The sequence below is a fragment of the Typopeltis vanoorti genome, chromosome 6, assembly GCF_054136105.1.
Source record: "Typopeltis vanoorti isolate ZY-2024b chromosome 6, IOZ_Tvanoo_1.0, whole genome shotgun sequence".
In the NCBI taxonomy this organism is placed as follows: Eukaryota; Metazoa; Arthropoda; class Arachnida; order Uropygi; family Thelyphonidae; genus Typopeltis; species Typopeltis vanoorti.
Window position 1 is genome coordinate 37,380,651 of NC_143554.1, and position 18,877 is coordinate 37,399,527.

Sequence of the window (18,877 nt, forward strand, 5' to 3'; positions counted from 1 at the left end):
GCACTATTACTAATGATCCTTCCCAGCTTTGCATCATCTGCAAACAACTGAATATCCCCTTGCAATCCACTGGCAATGTCATTGATATAAATGTTAAACAATATAGGTCCCAGTACTGAGCCCTGTGGGACCCCACTTGTAACCCTTCCTTGAAATTGCCCCCACCATACACAACTCTCTAATACCTATCGGACAGCCAATCCTGAATCCAGTTGACCAATCTGACATTCAAACCCATGTGCTGCAACTTAAATATCAGCTTATCATGTAGCACCTTATCAAATGCCTTCGCTAAGTCTAAGAAAATGGCAGTATATGCCTTTCCCTCATCTAATGCTCTTGTAACTTTATCATAAAAGGCTAGCATATTGCTAAAACAAGAGTGCCCCTTCACAAATCCATGTTGACTTTCATAGATAACATTACCCTCATCTGCCCAATGCTGTATAAGGTCCTTCACTACTTTCTCCAAGATCTTACTAACTACTGATGACACACAAACTGGCCTATAATTAGATACTTCCAATCTGTTACCGCCCTTATGCAATGGCACTATCTTACCTTCCTTCCATTCCATCGGCACCTTTCCTGCAGCCAGACTTTCATTCAAAAGCCAGGTCAAAGGCTCTGTCAGTTCCCTAGCACATTCTCTCAAAATACGTGGTGAAATGCCATCCAGTCCCACAGTTTTATTGACATCCAGAGTATTCAGTATTTGAAACACTCTCCTCCTGTACCTCTAAACTTTGAACCTACCCAATCCCTCTAGTATTCAAATTAACTCCTCCAGGATGAAATACTCCTATAAAATGTCCATTGAACAATTCCACTATGTCCTCTGCATCAGTCACGCTACTCCCATTTTTATCCTACAATATCATTCTTCCACAGTCATTTCTCCTCCTACTGGCCAGATATCTAAAAAATTACCTTGGATTTTCTTTGGATCTTAGGGCCCATCTCCTCTCATATTCCAGTTTCGTCTTCCTTACCATATTAGTCACTCTTCTGGCCTGTGTCTTATACTCTTCATGCATCTTCTCTTCACCTGTCTCCTCTTCCATAGCCTCTTTTTCGCATGCAATTCCTGTTTAATATTGTTTGTCATCCACTTTACTCCAAATTGTGTCCTCTTGTTCACTTGTGGTATCTGTGGTAAAGATTTGAAATTTGGCAGTTAAGGATTCGATGCGTCATGTTCGATTGGCAGGCATATCTGAAGAAGCTGCAGAAGATAGAATGACATGAGAGTAATGGTAGATGCAGACTGACATTTATGGGTCACATATCAATAATTCTGAGGACAGCACAACGAATTATGGCATTGATGTGTAGAAATAAAAAAGCTAAGGCTTTGTACAAAGCTGTGATTTGCAGCATATGGACTGCTATGCACAAATTTGGTTAGCTGGCTTTCAAGGAATTGAAATGATTTGGAAAGGGACCAGAGATGAGGTTGTGTGATGTTTCTGAACTCTTGGGTACAAGGAAATAAAATGAGGAAATGGCACTGCAGAGCTTGATGAATTAGAGAAGGTGCAATATAATAGATGTGTAAGTTGGAGAAAGAAAGTTCGTTGAAAGTTTATTTTTCACTTGGTTAGCGTATAATAAAATTAGTTTAATCCTTTATCCAAGTGTGAGCAAACAAAGTTTGCACCTGAAAGTATCTTCAGGACTGGGGTAAGGTGGTACAACACCAGGACAACACGTTGGAAAGGTGGAGTAAGCTACCAACACTCCTATCTCAGTATCTCCTATAATGCAAAACACATCTCATTGCGGATATGTCTAATGTTATGCATTAAGGGAAGGGCCACTACCCAGACTAGTTTCGACCTTTATTGAGGTCTCTTCAGTGGCAGCCAATAAAGATTTTGTTGAGACCTTAATAAAGGTTGAAACTAGTCTGGGTAGTGGCCCTTCCCTTAATGCACAACATTAGACATATCCGCAAGGAGATGTGTTTTGCATTATAGGAGATACTGAGATAGGAGTGTTGGTAGCTTGCTCCACCTTTGCAATGAGTTGCCCTGGTGTTGTACCACCTTACCCCAGTCCTGAAGATACTTTCAAGTGCAAACTTTGTTTGCTCACACTTGGATAAAGGATTAAACTAATTTTATTATAAAGAAAGTTCGTGTTCACTACTTTATTAGGTATACAGTAGTGAACACATTAATCCAAACACTCATATTTTTTTTAAAAAAAAATTAATTTTGCAATAAAATAAGTACAAAAATTAAACTCCAACTTTACCTAATAAGTTCTATAATTTGCTTAGGCATGGACTCTACCAAATTCGAACATATTTTGCATATTTCTGCATCTCGAAACCATACTTTTATAATGGATTTAATTATATTATCCTTTGTATCACAGTTTAATTTTCCAAATTTTTTTTTACTATGTCCCACATATTTGATATTGGGCTAATGTCAGGAGAGTTACCTGACCACTGAACCAATTGGATGTTGTGATTTTTGAGGAACTCTTTCACATTTTTTTGAAGTTTGGCATGGACAGGGGTCAAAATGACGTATTTACCGATAAACGGATGTCGGTGGTTCCTGCCCGGCGCCGCTGCAGGAGAGAGATTGCAACATGTGCGTGGTTGCTTATTTACTTATACTTACACATATTCAATCCCAGTTCTCATTTTTGTGCATCGACATACAAGTGAGCGTTAATGTTCTAAAATTCATCAACATACATATTATAATTCAATCGTTATTCATTCACGAACTAAACTTCTCAATGTTGAAGAGTTGAGCAGGGCTGGTAGTTTTGTACATCCTACATATACCTATAGGAAGATTGTATTATTGTTATTTTGTTATCTAAATTAAATTTTATATTTTATATATTATTTATCTTCCCTATCAAATATGTAATGTTAAGAAGGACGTCGAAAACAAAAACGTATCCCTTTGACGTTAAGCCAATATAATAATATATACTATATTACACATACAAGAAACACTGTAACTATAAAATAAACAATCTAAAAACTCACATAGGCATCTTTTCTGCTTGTCCTATTATAATTACGTAATAGTAAAATAGAGGGGGTCGATAAAAAGTCAAGAAACTCTTGACAGGGTCGATGGTCAAAGAAGTTTGGCGACCCATGCTCTAGTGTTTTCCACTATATGCTGTCGCAGATAGTTATCCCTTAATAACTGCATAAAATCCAATTCCTTCCTCACATGTGTCCTCTCCTCTTTCCAATCAATGTTACCATAGTTGAAATCACCCGTAATAATTACCCTCCTTCCACTCATTGCGTCTGTTTGCTTATGCATACTGTCTCCAGCATCTATTCTATCGCCTGGTCTATAGCAGCACCCAACTGAATATTTTGTTCTGCTAGTCTTAATCTCACACCAAATAGCCTCAAATGTGTTCTTTTCTCTATCCTGCAGTTCAACTTCTATTCTCCTTGGCTGCAGTTCATCAGCTATCATCAATAACACTCCTTTGCCCCATTTTATTCTCTCTGTCCCTCCTGAACATACACTATGCCCCTCACATTCTATATCCCACTAGCTATATCATCTTCTGTCAGCCATGTTTCACTAATGCCAGTAATCTGTGGCCTGGAAGAGCCAGCGAAGGCCAAATATTCTTCCTTCTTGTTCCTAATACTCCTGGCATTAGTATACATGAAATGCAAAAGCCCATTAGTCCCATCCCTATCTTGATACCTTATACTAACTATCCCATTTCATACACTCAACTGCCTCCCCAAAGTCTGCATATCCACTCCCCCCCCCCTTAATAACTCTAGTTTCCTTGATTCTGCACATCCACTTTCACTTCATTCAACAACACTTTTTCCAGTCTCCGCACACCAAATCCATTCAGATGCAAACCATCCAAAAATCAATATATATTTTTATGTATTGATCACTTTCACCATACCATCAACAGGCACAAGTGATCCTGGACTGTCATGTATAAAACAACCCCAGAACATCTTTTTAGTGGGTGTTTAGGAGCTTGTTGAAGGTGGGTTGGAGATATCATCTCAGCCCCTGATTTGTGAACATTGAGTTCTTGCTCTCCTTGGACATGTCTCTCATCTGAGAATATGACCTTCTCAACAGTTCAGTCTTTGTACACTTTTGCCCACTGGAGCCTCTTTTCATGCATAGACTTCATTGACAGTTGTTTCTTTTTTGGTCTGTGCACAGCCTTCTCTGCTTGCAACAGTCTTCAATGAATAGTCATGTCAGAAACATTAATCCTGCTGGATGCCAAGTCTCTATTTAAGTCTACACTAGGCAATCTTGGATTCAATTTGCTTTTCCTGACTAGTAAACAATCTTGAATAAGTGTAGTTTTCCTTTTTTACCCACATTTTCCTTTTCTATTAGGAGAAAAGGTACCTGTCTCCCTAAAGAAGTGTAGGGAGACAGGTACCTTTATCACATTAACAGTACCCAAACTAACACCACATTCATTGGCAATTTGTTTTTGCATCATGGATGTGTGCTGAGAAAGAGTACATATTTTTGAATGCTTTCTTGGAGATGTATCCATTTTATAGCTACACAAAATGAATAAAACACTATGAATGTTAATTTGTTTACACTATTAAAAACGCATAACACTATTAATATAAACATCACAGAGACAGTTTAAACACACAGCCTTCAACCAAAATAATGAACTACAACAAAAACCAAAATTATTGTGAACTGAATCAAACCAAAAACTTGACTTGTTCGGATTAATTTGTTTGCTACTGTATGTGTTTGAGAAGCAGGTTTTTGCTTGCAGAATGATGAAGTAGATTACATTTCCTGAGAGTGTGGTGAACGTGAAAATAATAAATAAGGTTAAGGTATAGTTTGAGTATAGAGCTAGTGACAAAGACCTTTCAATAATAATTCCATGTAGTCTGTGAGAGATAACAATTGTCAGACATTTACTGAGAGAATACTGTGTAAGTTTGCTATCTCTAAGATTTCGATTTCAAGTTAAGTGGCCAGCTTACTATAGGTTATGTGTTAACAGTTGCAATTAAATTGTTAGAGATGTGTTTGTTAAGTTAATTTTGATTTGTTAAAAACTCACATACATTTGAATCATTAAATTTATTTTTAACTACACTTTCAGAAATATTCAACATTTAGAAAAATATGGGAAACTAAATCAAGACAGCCAATATTCTGTGAAGAGTGAGTATTCAGTTTACCTCTTATTGGCAGATCAGAAATATCTTTCTGTATTTTTCATAAATAATTTCTCATTTTCTTTGACAGAATTCATAAATATTGGAATCTTCCATTTATCCAATTTTTTGATTGCATAGCTGAAAGTTCGTTTGATTGAAGAATGCTGTAGGAAAAGCTATTAATGAATGTTATTTCACATTATTGTTACATTAAAATATTACTACTGCAACATTCAGTTAGCTTGCATATTTTTTTAAACAGTAAATAAAATTTTTCATATTATAGCTTTCTCACAAAACTAAAAAAACAAGAAAAGAGAAATTTAAACGGGGTCCATGTCTTGTTTTGTAAAGGAGCAGATCACCATTCAAAAAACTGTGTTGTTTTATAATCTGTAAAGCATAATAAATGACAGTTTATAATATGTGATGGAATTAGTGATAGGATATTGAGGCTTGGGTTTGTATGCAATGGAAAACAAATCTCACTTATCTAGGTATACACTGTGCACACTGTTGGATTCTAATTATGTAGAAAATAGAATAAATGTTATTTGATTCAGAATCCAACATGATTTTCATCACAAGGGCTACGCTTGTAAATATTATTTAATGTAAATAACATAATTTTTATTTGATATCATATAACCACCTTAATTATATCAAATATTTAATTATTTAATCAAAGAAATGTGTTAATGGTAAATAGATTCTGTATTAAATATTATTAAGCTATTTTATTTATTGTTATGTCAATATTATAAGAACTTGTATTTGCAATATTAACTACGCATTTATTGAAAAGCAAATATTCTAATTATTCCTATTTGTGTATAAAGCTTAACGTATGTAATGACTCAATGTAGTAGTATAGCCTTGTCTAACATTGGCGAGAATGTTTATTTGTCTGTTGTCATAGAGACGCGTGAAATAAACGAGCGCGAGTGGAACAGAACGTGGGCTAAAGAGAGAATAAAAAAAATATATAAAAAGTAAAGAGTTGGGACGAAAACTTGGAAGTGAGAGGAAGCAGGGTGATAAAATAAAGAAGTAGAAGTAAATAAAAGGTTCTTAAGGGTAGGAGTTAAGTGGATAATTTTTATAAGTGAGCAAGAACGTAACGAATTTTATAGTTAGCTGAAAGTGAAATCAGCAGTAATAATAGAAGCAAAATTAAAGCTACAATCGGATAAAGTAAAAAGCTGAACATTCAAGGAAGAATTCTGAATAAACCCAGCTGGTCTAGTATTGCAGCTTATTTCCGATTTGCCCTAAAGAGAATCTCACAGTGTTTTAATTAATTTATGAGAGGTAATAAGGATGGTTGAAGTGCCCTCTAATTAATGTTAAGAATTCTGAAGCGTAATTGATAGTGCTTTAAGTATGACTGCGGATAAGTTTTGTAGATGTGTTTTTATTCTTTAAGTGTGATAAGTAAATTCCAGAAGTTTGCTCACAACATAATAGATGTTCTAGGAACCATTTCCGGTAAGGTCTATCATAGTGTATTATTAACTTTAACTGTGGAAACCCTTCTTGATTGAGAGTCGGAGATAAGAATTGTTTGAAAGATATTTTCAGCTATTAGATCCTGTAATATTTGAACTTGTAGCATGACTGAGAAATGTATGTAAACTAATTAGATTGGATGTTCAGTTATATTCATTTAAGTGTAAAAACTTTATAACCCAGAAGCTAAGAAGGTGTATGTGAAGACTTGGAAGATTGTGCTAATGTAATTGACTTGACTTAATGTTTGACTTATTTCTATTGTTTAAAATTAGAAGTAAAATTTATGTAAGTGTTATATGACCTATATTAAATGCTTTATTTGTTAACCTAACTGTTGTATTTGCCTGAAATTCTTTTTACTGCACCGTTCACAAAAATTCGAATCTAGCGGGAATCCCAAAGAGAGAAAATAAATACTTCGGCCTGAATGAATGAGAAGACTGCTAACTAACTTTAAATTGATCCTACTATTTTATATAGACTTATCTAAGGATAGAGTGGCATAGTATAATAGAAATTTCTCTACCCTTAGATTAGTGATCAATTTGCAATTAGTTTTCTTTTATTTTATGAAAGTGACTTTTAACAAGATGGCAGATTCGAACATCAAGAGAATAACGTCACGACAACACAACATCCATGTTTAGATGATGTGGAGGAAAATACATTATTTGAAGAGCATTTAGAAGGTGTCATTCATAATAAGGGTATAATTATTTTAGGTGATCTTAATGCAGAGGCGGAAGAAAAATAGAACAGGAGTAAAAAAAAAAAAAAAAAGAAGAAGAAAATGGAGACGTTTGGTTTTGGTCTAGGAATTGATGAAGGGCAAATATTATTAGACTTTTGCATAAGAAATTATTTCAAAATTGGAAACAACTGTTTTGAGAAAAGATAAGGCAACAGAATCATAAGGTATAGTTTCAGTGGTGAGCAAATATCTATAATGGATTATTTCATACTTCATAAAGAATGAAGCACAGAAGTCATGGACATCAAAGTTTTGCCATCTGCTGCCTTTGAGATCATAAGCTTACTGTAGCCACCTTTAAACCTTAATTAGTCGCACTTTTTTTTGTTACATAATTAGTTGCATGAGGCCTATTTGACCCCAAAATTAAAGTTATGATATTTCTTTAATTTCTCAATATTTCTCATGAAATATTTTTATTTATTATAAGGGTGATTGTGGTGAGTAAAATGAAATAAACAAATCATTAATATTGCTTTATTTTTATATTAATTATTAACATCAACAAAAAGTTCATTTTTAACACTTTGACCGTATTTTACGATCCTTCGATCTTGGACATATTACACAGCCACCTTGGGAATATCCAGAAGTGCTTGGTTCTGGTTGTGGAGCTTCTGAAAAAATACTTAAGTAAGTAGTCGCATGGAGTCAGAACATCAGAAATCATTCCTTATTCCAGAACTGATTAGGCTGATGGCCAGCATGCAACTGATTTGGTATGGAGTAGTAAGGAACTCATCATCATCAAATTCCTGACATGAACCCTCTGTTAGTGTACCGGATATGATAGTACTATATGAAAAACTTACTTCATTACTAACTTCCTATCTACAATTTTCCTCCAAATCAATCTCTAATCTGATAATGTTATCTGTCACGACTCCAACATTATCAGATCTTATATTTCTATCTTCTAAGGCACTTTTTTACCACATCAATCCACCTATATCTTGGTCTTCCTCTGGGTCTTTTTTTGCCAACCTGGCAGAGAACACTTGTTTTCCTTATCTTTCCTCTCGCATTCTTTTTAAGTAACTATATCACCTTAGATTAGCTCTGCTAACACATTCCTGGATGCTAACAATGTCAAGTTCTTTCCTAATATCTTCATTTTTAACATGATATTGCCATTGATGTCATCTGTTCATGGCCCTAATCTTTCTCAGGACTCTGATATCTGCGGTCTCCAGTCTTTGGTCAAGTGTTTTTATTTCTAACCCAGCTCTCAGATCCATAATTTAAAATGGGTTTGAATACTGTCTTATATACAACTAATTTAGTGTTTTGACTAATTTCTCTCTTATTCCATATAAATTTATTCATTTGACTTCCTACCATACGAGCTTTGTTGATTCTGTTGTCTATTTCCATATTTAATTTACCATCTTCATTAAAAATCATGCCTAAGTCGCTGAAATGTTTTACTTGTTCTATAGGTAAAGAAATAGCCATGTACAATGCAGTTGATATGTTCAATGCTTCTGCTTATTTTCATTGTCTTTGTCTTGTTATTGCTGACCTTCATACAATATCTATTACAACAGTTATTCAATTTAGTCAGGGAATCTTGCAGATTTCTAGTGGATTTATTTAAAAGTATAACATGATCTGCAAAGAGCTGAGATTAACATATCCAATTTTGATATCAGGTTTAATACCACTTTCCTTCATAATGTGATCCATATAGATAATGAATAACAGAGGGGATAATGTATATCCTTGTCTGACATCAGATTTTACATTAAACCATCTTCCCGTACTTACTTCAATTCTGACTGCTGACTTGCACTCAAATAAAGACTAAGCATTGCTTGATATAATGTCCCATTGACGCCATACAAGTATAGCTTTTTGAATATCTTCTCTCTCTCTCTCTCTCTCTCTCTCTCTTGGCACCTTGTCATATGCCTTTTTCAGATCTACGAAACTTAAATACAGATCTTTGTTATTTCTCAACTATCTTTCGTAAAGTGAAAATCTGATCCTGACAGCCTCTGTTTGGCCTGAATCCAGCTTGTTCTTCACTAATCTTCTCTTCCACAATCTTTCTCAACCATTTCTTAAGTATACTTACATAAATCTTACAGGAATACTCAGTAGAGAAATACCTCTGTAATTCTCACATTCAGTTTTATTTCCTTTTTTATATATGGATAGGTACTATGAGGGCTCTACTCCAATCATCTGGAATTCGTCTTTTTGTCCAGGCCTTCTGAACTAAAGCAAGAAACTCACTACTCGAAATCGCAGAAAAAATCTTTCAATGGTTTTGTCAGAAATCGAAGTTGAATGATGCCTGGGATCAAATAAACCCTATGTGACTAATTAAAGGTTAAGGTGTGTGTGTGTGTGTGTGTGTATATACGTGTATTGAAAATACATCTGGCAAGAAGCTGTGGATGCTAAAATAGACTATAAAGCAAGAATTTGAATTGTGGATTACAGATGTACATGAACAATAGGAAGTGTTTTGAGATATAATGATAGGAACGGCAGAAAAGGTATGTGGAAGCAGAAAAAGAAAGAAGCATGCTACTGGAATGCAAGAAAGCTTTAAAGGCACTCATAAAGACTAGAACAAATAATGATAGAATTCTTTCTAATGAGAGAAATAGCCAAGAAGAAGAAGTGATAAGGAACTAGGTTTTCTAATAAATGCAGATCTTGTGACTATTGGAAGAGAGATTAAGATAAAGTAAAATAAAACATTATTTTAGAGATATGTTTAACAAAATGAAAGCCATCGTTAAATTAAAATGGAATGAATATAGAGGTGAAAGCGATAATAGGAAATAGGTCTCTGGCAGAGATTGAAAAAGCTTTAAGGAAGGTAAAAGAATGGAAAATCCCTTGGGATAGATAATATACATCAAGCATGTCAAACTCAAAGGCTAACACAGGCCAAATAAACTAGGTTTAAGTTTTGGGCTGCAAAAAACAAAAACTTAAATTTTCATAAAAATGCAGGTTTATTTTGAAAAGTACAGTATAAAAAAAGAACAAGAACAATGATAAAATTAATGTTTCCTCCCTGACACTTGACAACTCTTCTCTGCTACTATCTTTCCTACTTCGGGAGAAATCTTGTTCGCAGTGATTACTTTCAAAACTGATCCAAGGTGAATGTCAGTAATTCTGGATCTGACGGGAGACTTGTTTCCCTTCATAATTGTAAATAACTGCTCACACCGATAAGTATTTCCAAACATAGATATAATTTCATATGCGAATTTTCGAGTATTTTTAAACCTGGCAGGTAAATATTTGTAAAATCCATGCATGCCAACTTCACTGAATTTTGCCTTCAGATCTGAATCGCACTTAATCTCAATTACCTCCATTTGCATTTGATTAGGTACTGATTCAATATTTATTCAAAAAATCGAAGAAAACAAAGAAAACTTGTCTTCCAAAAATTTAAAATCTGCAAACCTTGTTTCAATTCAGTTCTAAGGCTTACAATTTTTTCTGCGTATTTTTGATACGATGCAGTTTCACTTAAACTTGATTTGTTCATGTTGCATGTCGGAAAGTGCGTTAAATTTTCATTTTTCAGCTGCTTTTCCCAAAGAACTAGTTTACATTTGAATGCCTTAACTTGGTCACACATGTTCGTAATGATCTTATCTTTTCCTTGCAGTTTTAAATTTAAATCATATAAGTGTTTTGTTATATCAACCATGAAGGATAAATATTGCAACCACACTGTGTCAAAAAACAGGCTTGTGTCTTGATTTTTAGTTATTAAGAACTGACATATTTCTTTTTTCAAGTCTCAGAATTGTTTAAGAATCTTGGAGCAGGATAGCCAACGTACCTCGGTATAGTAGGACAAACTGGAATATTCGCTGTCTAATTCACTTAAGAAAGCAGAGAACTGTCACTGATTTAAGCCTCGAGATTTTATGAAATTAATGATTTTTTCGATAGATGTCAACACATTTTCCATGTTTATTACTTTTGCGCATAATACTTCTTGATGTATAATGCAATGCGTATGATGAATCTTGGATCCGTCATAAATTTCACTTTTTTTTTCTTTTTTTTTTTTGCAGTAATGCCACGAAACCATTGTTTTTTCCTGTCATAGAAGGAGCTCCATCTGTAGCTACAGAAGTTAATTTTGACAGAGGTAGATTGCATTTTTGCAGAAGTTCAAAAATACAATTAAATATATCTTGTCCTGTACTAGTGTTATGCATTGGTACTAGTTTCAATACTTCCTCAAAAATGTTGAAATCCGTGTCACAAGCACGAAGAAACAGAGCTAATTGAGCTATGCCCCAATGTCCATACTTTCGTCACAGGCAATGGAAAAAGCTTTGAAACTAGATGATTTTGCTTTGATCTGAACACTTAAATTGTCGGCCAAATCAGTAATTCTTTCCGCAACTGTATTTCGAGACAAAGAGATTGTTTGAATAGTCTTCATATTTTCAGGACAAATAATTTCTGCAGCTTTAATTAGACATTTCTTAATGAAATCACCTTCAGTAAAAGGTTTCGAGTGTTTAGCTATCAACTCCGACAAGACGTAGCTTGCATGCATTGCCGCTTCACTTTCTGGTGATACTTTAGTAAACATGAACTGTTGTTTTTTCAGTCTTGACTTGAGCTCTTTCAACTTTTGTTGTCTCATTTATCCCTCATAATTATCATATTTTGATTTATGTTGTTCATAGTGACGATTAATGTTGTATAACTTTGGTACACTGATAACATTATTACCTATTAAGCAGATTATTTTATTTTTTTAATTCACAGCAAAAATATTCCAATTCCCAATTTTCTTGGAAATTTTGATGTTCGTCAGCAATTTTTCGTTTATTACTAACACTTGGTTTCGATAGAGACATGCTGAATATTTTAATAAAAACTGATATTTTTTCTTGAACATCAGCTTACCAGACACTAAATAACTGAAAGTGAAATATTTCCTTTATTTAGTGTGAAAGTGAAATATTTCCTGTTATGCACACCAAACAAGTCAGTTCAAACAAGACTGATGGCTAAACATGGGCGTGGCATTGGTACGTGATAGTAGGTATATAATCGGCTGGTAGAAATAGTGGGGGAAATGGTTTGCCTGCGTGTAAAGGAAATGCATGCAACATGGCCTTATGTAGAAATCACTTTCATTGGCAAACGTTTGGCTGGGCTGCAAAAATATTTGTTGCTTGTCACGAGTTTGACACCCATGACACACATGGTGAATTGATCAGAAATTATGGTAGTTCAGAATTAATGATCCTTTGGTCCAATATGTAACCAAGGCTCAAGAAAAGAGTGTGGTTAGGTATAGAGGAATAACATTACTGTGTTGCTGTGCTAAGAATTATGAAAGGATAATGGCAACAACAATTAGAAATATAGAGGAAAGTGAAACAGGAGAGAAGTTGTGCTTTAGAAAAGGGAGATCAACTGTTGATTTGATAGTTACTATAAGGAAAATGGAGAGATACTGGAAATTTGGAAGAGGAAAAAAACTGTTTATGACATTTCTTGATTAGTTTTAATGTGAAAAAGTTTAGGAGGGTTTGAAAGAGATAGGCATAAGAAAAGAAGAAATAATTATGATTAAGAATGTGTGTAAAAGCTGTGTGAAGACTAAATCTGGTAATTAGTAGTTTATACTTAATAATGGACTCTGACAAAGATATATCTTCTTTGTTGCAGTTCATTCCTAAGGATAAATCTGTTTGCAGATGATGTGGTCATTTACGGACATTCAAAAGAAGCACTGCAAAAGATATTGTAGAAATGGATCAGTGTAACACAAGAAGTATGGAATTATATATTAATAGCAAGAAGCGTGAGAGCTCAATTTTAAACTATATTGCAAATGTGCAAGTTAACATTGTTAGGTTCATTGGACAACTTTGAGAGCAGTGAAAATGTGAAATATATGGGAAATGTATTTTCTAGCAATGGAAGTTTAGATCTGATTAGAGGAACTAATTATTTTTTTAATTCTCTAATCACTGTAGCCATTGGAAAGGAAGGTGTTGTGTATGTGGTTGAGTTTGGTTGAAAGGTAGGTTCCACTGGAACAAAGATTATTGGCTCTATGACTGAAAGGATGGGGGTTGGATTACGGGTGAGGCAAGAGGTATGTGAATTTTAAAACCAGGTTATTTATGGGTGGGCTGAGAATTCTTTGGGAAGAAGGTGAAAGATAGAAAAAATTTTTTGGGGAAAAGAGAATAGAATATGATGGAACAAGATTAGGGGTGGGAGTCTTACTGTGCCTAATTTATAAATTAAAATTTATCATAGGTATGTTATGTATAGGAAAAAATATAGTATATATATATATATATATATATATATATATATATAGGGTTCAGTACTATCTGTGGTTTCAAGTATCTGCAGGGGGGGGGGGTTCTTCGTACATATCCCCTGCAGATAAAAGAGGACTACTGTAATGACTAGTTCATGTCTTGAGCAGAAATCCAGCATATACTTACCATTATTATTTGCCTTGCCCTTTTCTCCAAATTTTTCCTAAACATTTCTGTATGCCTAGTGGGATTTGCTTCCTACTCTGCTGTTTCCTAATGGTACTTGTTTGTAGTCCAGCAAGTACCAGTTTTTCATTATCTTTGTCATCTGCCTACTATAGCTACTCAAAAATTCCTCCACTTACCTTAGAAGAACCTTCTGTGGTACTATAGGCACAAATAAAGTTTGCTTAGATTCTGTAATGCCAGCATACTCAAGGTGAGGATCAGATTTTCATTTTGAGACATATCAGTATTTGAGAAGTCTCCACGAGAATATAAGAAGGATCTGTATTTAAGTTTTCTAGATCTGGAAAAGGCATATGGTGTAAATTATATGACATTTTCACACCATATGCCTTTTAACTTACTTAAATTATAAGTTAGCAGTTTGAAGGAGATACAGAAAAATCATGTGATGTAAGATGAGTGCTCACTATTTTGACTTCTTATATTCATTGTCTATATGGGTACATTATGAAAAAAAGTAGCATTAAATTCCATTCTTACTTTATTATATTATATACACGCAGATTATATACTTTAAAATAAATCACTACAAATCTTCAGGATTCTTTACAAAATTGAATGACCTTGTATCTTATTTGGTTTAAAAATCAGCAATAAAAAGTGAAACCATAAACTGCAAAAATAGGCAGGAACATGGAAAACCTCAGCTGCAATCTCGATGGAGAATCTATAGAACAAGTAAAATGCTACAGACATTTAAACGGAAGTTTAGTGAAGATGGCAAAGTAAATTTAGAAAGAGATAACAGAAAGGCTAAGCTGGTATCGTAAGAAACTAGTTAAATAAATTTATATGGAATAAATTAGTCAAAACACTAAGTTGGCTGTATATGGAATGTTAGCATCGTTATTAGCTTAGTAACATGAAAATTGGATGAGGGAGATAAAAAAAAAAAAAAAAAAAAAAGTTGATTTAAGACCTGAAATGACCGATATGAGAGTTTTGAGAAAAATAAGGGGGTGAATAGATGGAATCATTTTTAGAATTATTTGAAAAACACAAATATTAGAAAACAAACTTGATGTTATTGCCATTCATCAATGTATGCATAGATAATCTAAGGTGATATATGGTGTGGTCAGTTGGGAGAGGAAAGGTTAGCAGAGCAGATTTTTGATGATAATACAGTAAAGTGATACTTTACTAGCATAGTAAAGGCCCAGAGGAATTTCTGTCATTTCCATCAGTCCACTTTATTCTTCAGTAATCATTCTTTGTAGCTGGTCACATGCCAAAAAACTCTCAGGAATTTTTCTTGGGCTGATTGGTCAATCATGCTGTTCATACCATACTTTCATGTTATTTACCAGCTGTTATCATCCTTGCCTGCTCTTATAATACTGGCTTAAATGATTAGTGCCTCCCAGCTTTTACTGCAAGCAATTCTGCTCTTCTTCAAGATTGTCTACTAATATTACCATTTGTTTATTTATTATACTTATTCTTTTTAACATCTTGATATTTGGGATAATACTTTCAGATATTGCTGTTGTCAAATACTGAAGTTTTCCCTTCTTAATTCCTCATTCTATGCTATTGCTCCAGGTTGTCTCTTGAACTTTCCATAATCACTCACCTTATAGTTCCACTGAAGCTCATGATTGCCCACCACTCGTTGATGTAGTGATCAAATCGAATCTTTTTAGATCTTGCTGAACACAAATAGAATCCAGTTATACCAGCTTCAGTAATTTCCAGTAATTACTTAAGTTATGAAAATATATTTAGAGATTTTAAAGAAAACATTATGTATTGTCTGCTTGGTTAGCCTAATGGGTATGCCTGGGAATGGAGTGTCCTAGGTTCGATTCCTGTCGCTGACATGAGGAGCTTAGGATCTTTCTCAGAAATAGCCAAGTTAGCCTGTCTTAGATGTGGACTACAGGGTTTTTCTCCCCAGTTTACCCGGGGTTTTTCATCCCACAAGCAGGCAAACTGGCCTTGAGAACATAACTCTTCTACAGACATAGGATATCCCAGGAGGCATTGGGCCAACCATCTTATCCTCATATAATGGTTGCGGTTATAAGGAATAGAAACCCTCGATAACGTAAAGGTAAAAGAGGGAAAGATTAAGAAAGAAAGATATATGTTGTATTCATTTTCATTATTTATTTTTATATCACAACCACGCACACAGAAAGTTTGCAAAATCCTGTAACTCATTAGTGTCATGTGTGAGAAAGAGGTTACAGAGAAACATGCTGACATATTTCTTGAACAACTGAAAGTTGTGTATTTTCCTTCATGGTTACACACTGATCAGAATTCATCCTATAAATTATGGAAACAACTACTGTGTTAGAGTCAAACTTCAGTTTAATATAAACCAAAATAATCACTCAGTGTTTCAACCGTCACATTAAGGTCATCATCATCTGGAGTATACAAGTTGCACTACAATCTACATGGTATACTAAAGTTACATTCTATTGGTCAACCATTAAACTATTGGCCTAGTGAAAAAAAAATAATTGAAAACCTTACTACATCAAACTAGAGTCCTGTTGTTATTATTATCTATTTGGTTACAAAAATAAGCTTGAGAGCAACATGTTCACACAAAAGTAACTCATATAAGTATACATATAAATTAAAACAAAACAGTATGGATGGTGGCCAGTAAAAGCTGAAACGATTGCTTACAATCTCCTAAAGTTGTGTTTTACTTAAGTTTGACCAGGAGTTGCTGGAAAACTTGAAGAACTAAGTTGGTTGAATGTGTACCATCCAAATTCTTGGGATTTGTATGACACCATTTTTTCCCAGCAAACCCTGACTTTAGGATTCTAAGCAATCATTTCAGCTTTTATTGGCCACCATTCATACTGTTTTGTTTTAATTTATATGTATATGGGAGTTACTTTTGTGTGAATATGCTGCTCTCTAGCTTAATTTATTTTTGTAACCAAATAGATAATAATAACAGAACTCTAGCTTTGATGTAGTAAGGTTTTTTTTTTCACTAGGGATCAGGCCAATAGTTTTAATGGTTGACCCAATCATTGTAACTTTAGCATATCATGTACATTTTAGTGCAGCTTGTTTCTTTGTATATATATGTGTATACTCCAGATGATGACCTTAACGTTGAAGGTCTAAATGTTGAGTGATTATTTGGTTTATATTAAATTGAAGTTTTACTCTAACACGGGTACTTGTTTCCATAATTTATATGCTGAAAGTTGTGTATTTGAGGGAGACAGAATAAGATGAACTGTTTAAATAGAAAGGATTGGGGTTGATGGATTGAAATAAAGGAAGAGAAGTTTTGCTCTAACATGGTTTTGTAGGTTTAAAGCTCAATAATAAATGGATGTTGACCATAGTTGCTCACATTTTTACAGTCTTGGAAGAAAGTGGAAGAATGATGTTGGTCAATTCATTATCTGTGGAACACCTACAGAATAGATGTAAGGCAGAAAGAGAACATCTGTGAATAATGAGTGAAGTGAGAGAGGGCTCGTCATGGATTTCCTTCTTCTGGATAGCATTAAGCATTCTTAAAGAGTTTTTGATATATGATGCAAATATGCAATTCAAAGCCTGGCAGATTTATGATTAACACAGCATTAGCAATTATAGAGGTGAAAAGTAATGTCTTGAGTGGAAAACTCTGCTTGGATTAACTTTTACCTTTTTTGTCTTTTCTGGCACACCAGAAAAGGCTAAGGTAAAAGTTAATTCAAAAAGAGAAATCTTATTATGTTTGGAGTTCTGAGTATTATGAAAAGTAAGGGGAAATGAAGTGAAATCATTTTATGAGAAATGAAATGATCCTGTTTTGGTAGCATTGAAGTTCATATGGATAATGTCGTTCGTTATTGAAAGATCTTGAAAGTTCTGATGATTGTGCACTACAGCATCTGAACTCAGTTAGTCCCTTTACCAATAGGTTATATTTTACCACTAAAGCCTTCATGATGCTACTAACATGTGGATAATGTCATTTGTTATTGAAAGATCTTGAAAGTTCTGATGATTGTGCACTACACTACCTGAACTCAGCAGCCCACTAGCTCTATAACTGATTCTTTACCACTAGGTTATATTTTACCACCAGAGCCTTCACGAATGCCACTAACTGCAAAATTGTAGAGTAGTTGGCGTAACATACACAACCTTAAGAGATAGTTGGCATAACATACTGTTAAGTTCTGAATGAAACTAAAATTGGATTAATTTACGTTTCCTTCAGACTTAACATGGGGTTACATTTTGAATCAATTATTGATATATCAGAATATATTAAACTCTTGTAAATTACTAAAATATTACTAAACTGAGAATCTTTCAATTATTTTGTTATAATGTAAAGTATTATGAATTGCTAAATTGCTTAAATCTTACTGCTTAAGTGTAAGTACTTATAAATTGCTGGGAGAAAGAGATAATCCTATTAAATAAAAGGTGACCAGAATCAAAACACGTGCAACAAAGAGTACAGGTGCACCCTTTTCATAAGCAAGTAATTCCCCCCCCCCACTCATGCATTCCGAGAATCACGCTAAGGATTCCGTGTGTGGCAATCAGTACTGGGTGATGTGAAGCGACGCTGAAAAATGGGTGCAGAAATTGATGATGTAGTGTTAACGTGTGGCAGCAATTTAAAAAGTCATGCAGTGCCAGAAAAAACCCTTCTTACTCTTAGGCTTGTGCTCTCTTACGCTCTGGGTCTCGTGCGGTCTTGCTGTGGTGTGTGGAGCCTCCTCGTGGCATCCCCTCGTTTCCCGTGGATTCGAGATAATGACTGAGGAACTTTGCCATGGATTTCCCGAAAATTTACCAATCGCAACCAGCCCAGCAGAAGATATTCACCGATGCTTACGGAGATTTCGTTATGATGTTGAGCCAGTTCACCAGAGTATAACACATACTTATTTTCGGAGACAGAAG

At 34.4% G+C, this 18,877-nt stretch overlaps 1 protein-coding gene across 1 annotated transcript in view; it reads left to right on the plus strand.

Annotated features, from left to right (window-relative positions):
- Nucleotides 1-18,877, plus strand: part of LOC150105385 (DDB1- and CUL4-associated factor 17-like) — a 108,522-nt gene that overhangs the window by 45,228 nt on the left and 44,417 nt on the right. The window contains exon 2 of the mRNA XM_090393945.1: nt 5,125-5,186. Coding sequence (XP_090250071.1) covers nt 5,125-5,186 — 62 coding nt within the window. The remainder of the gene's footprint in view (nt 1-5,124; nt 5,187-18,877) is intronic.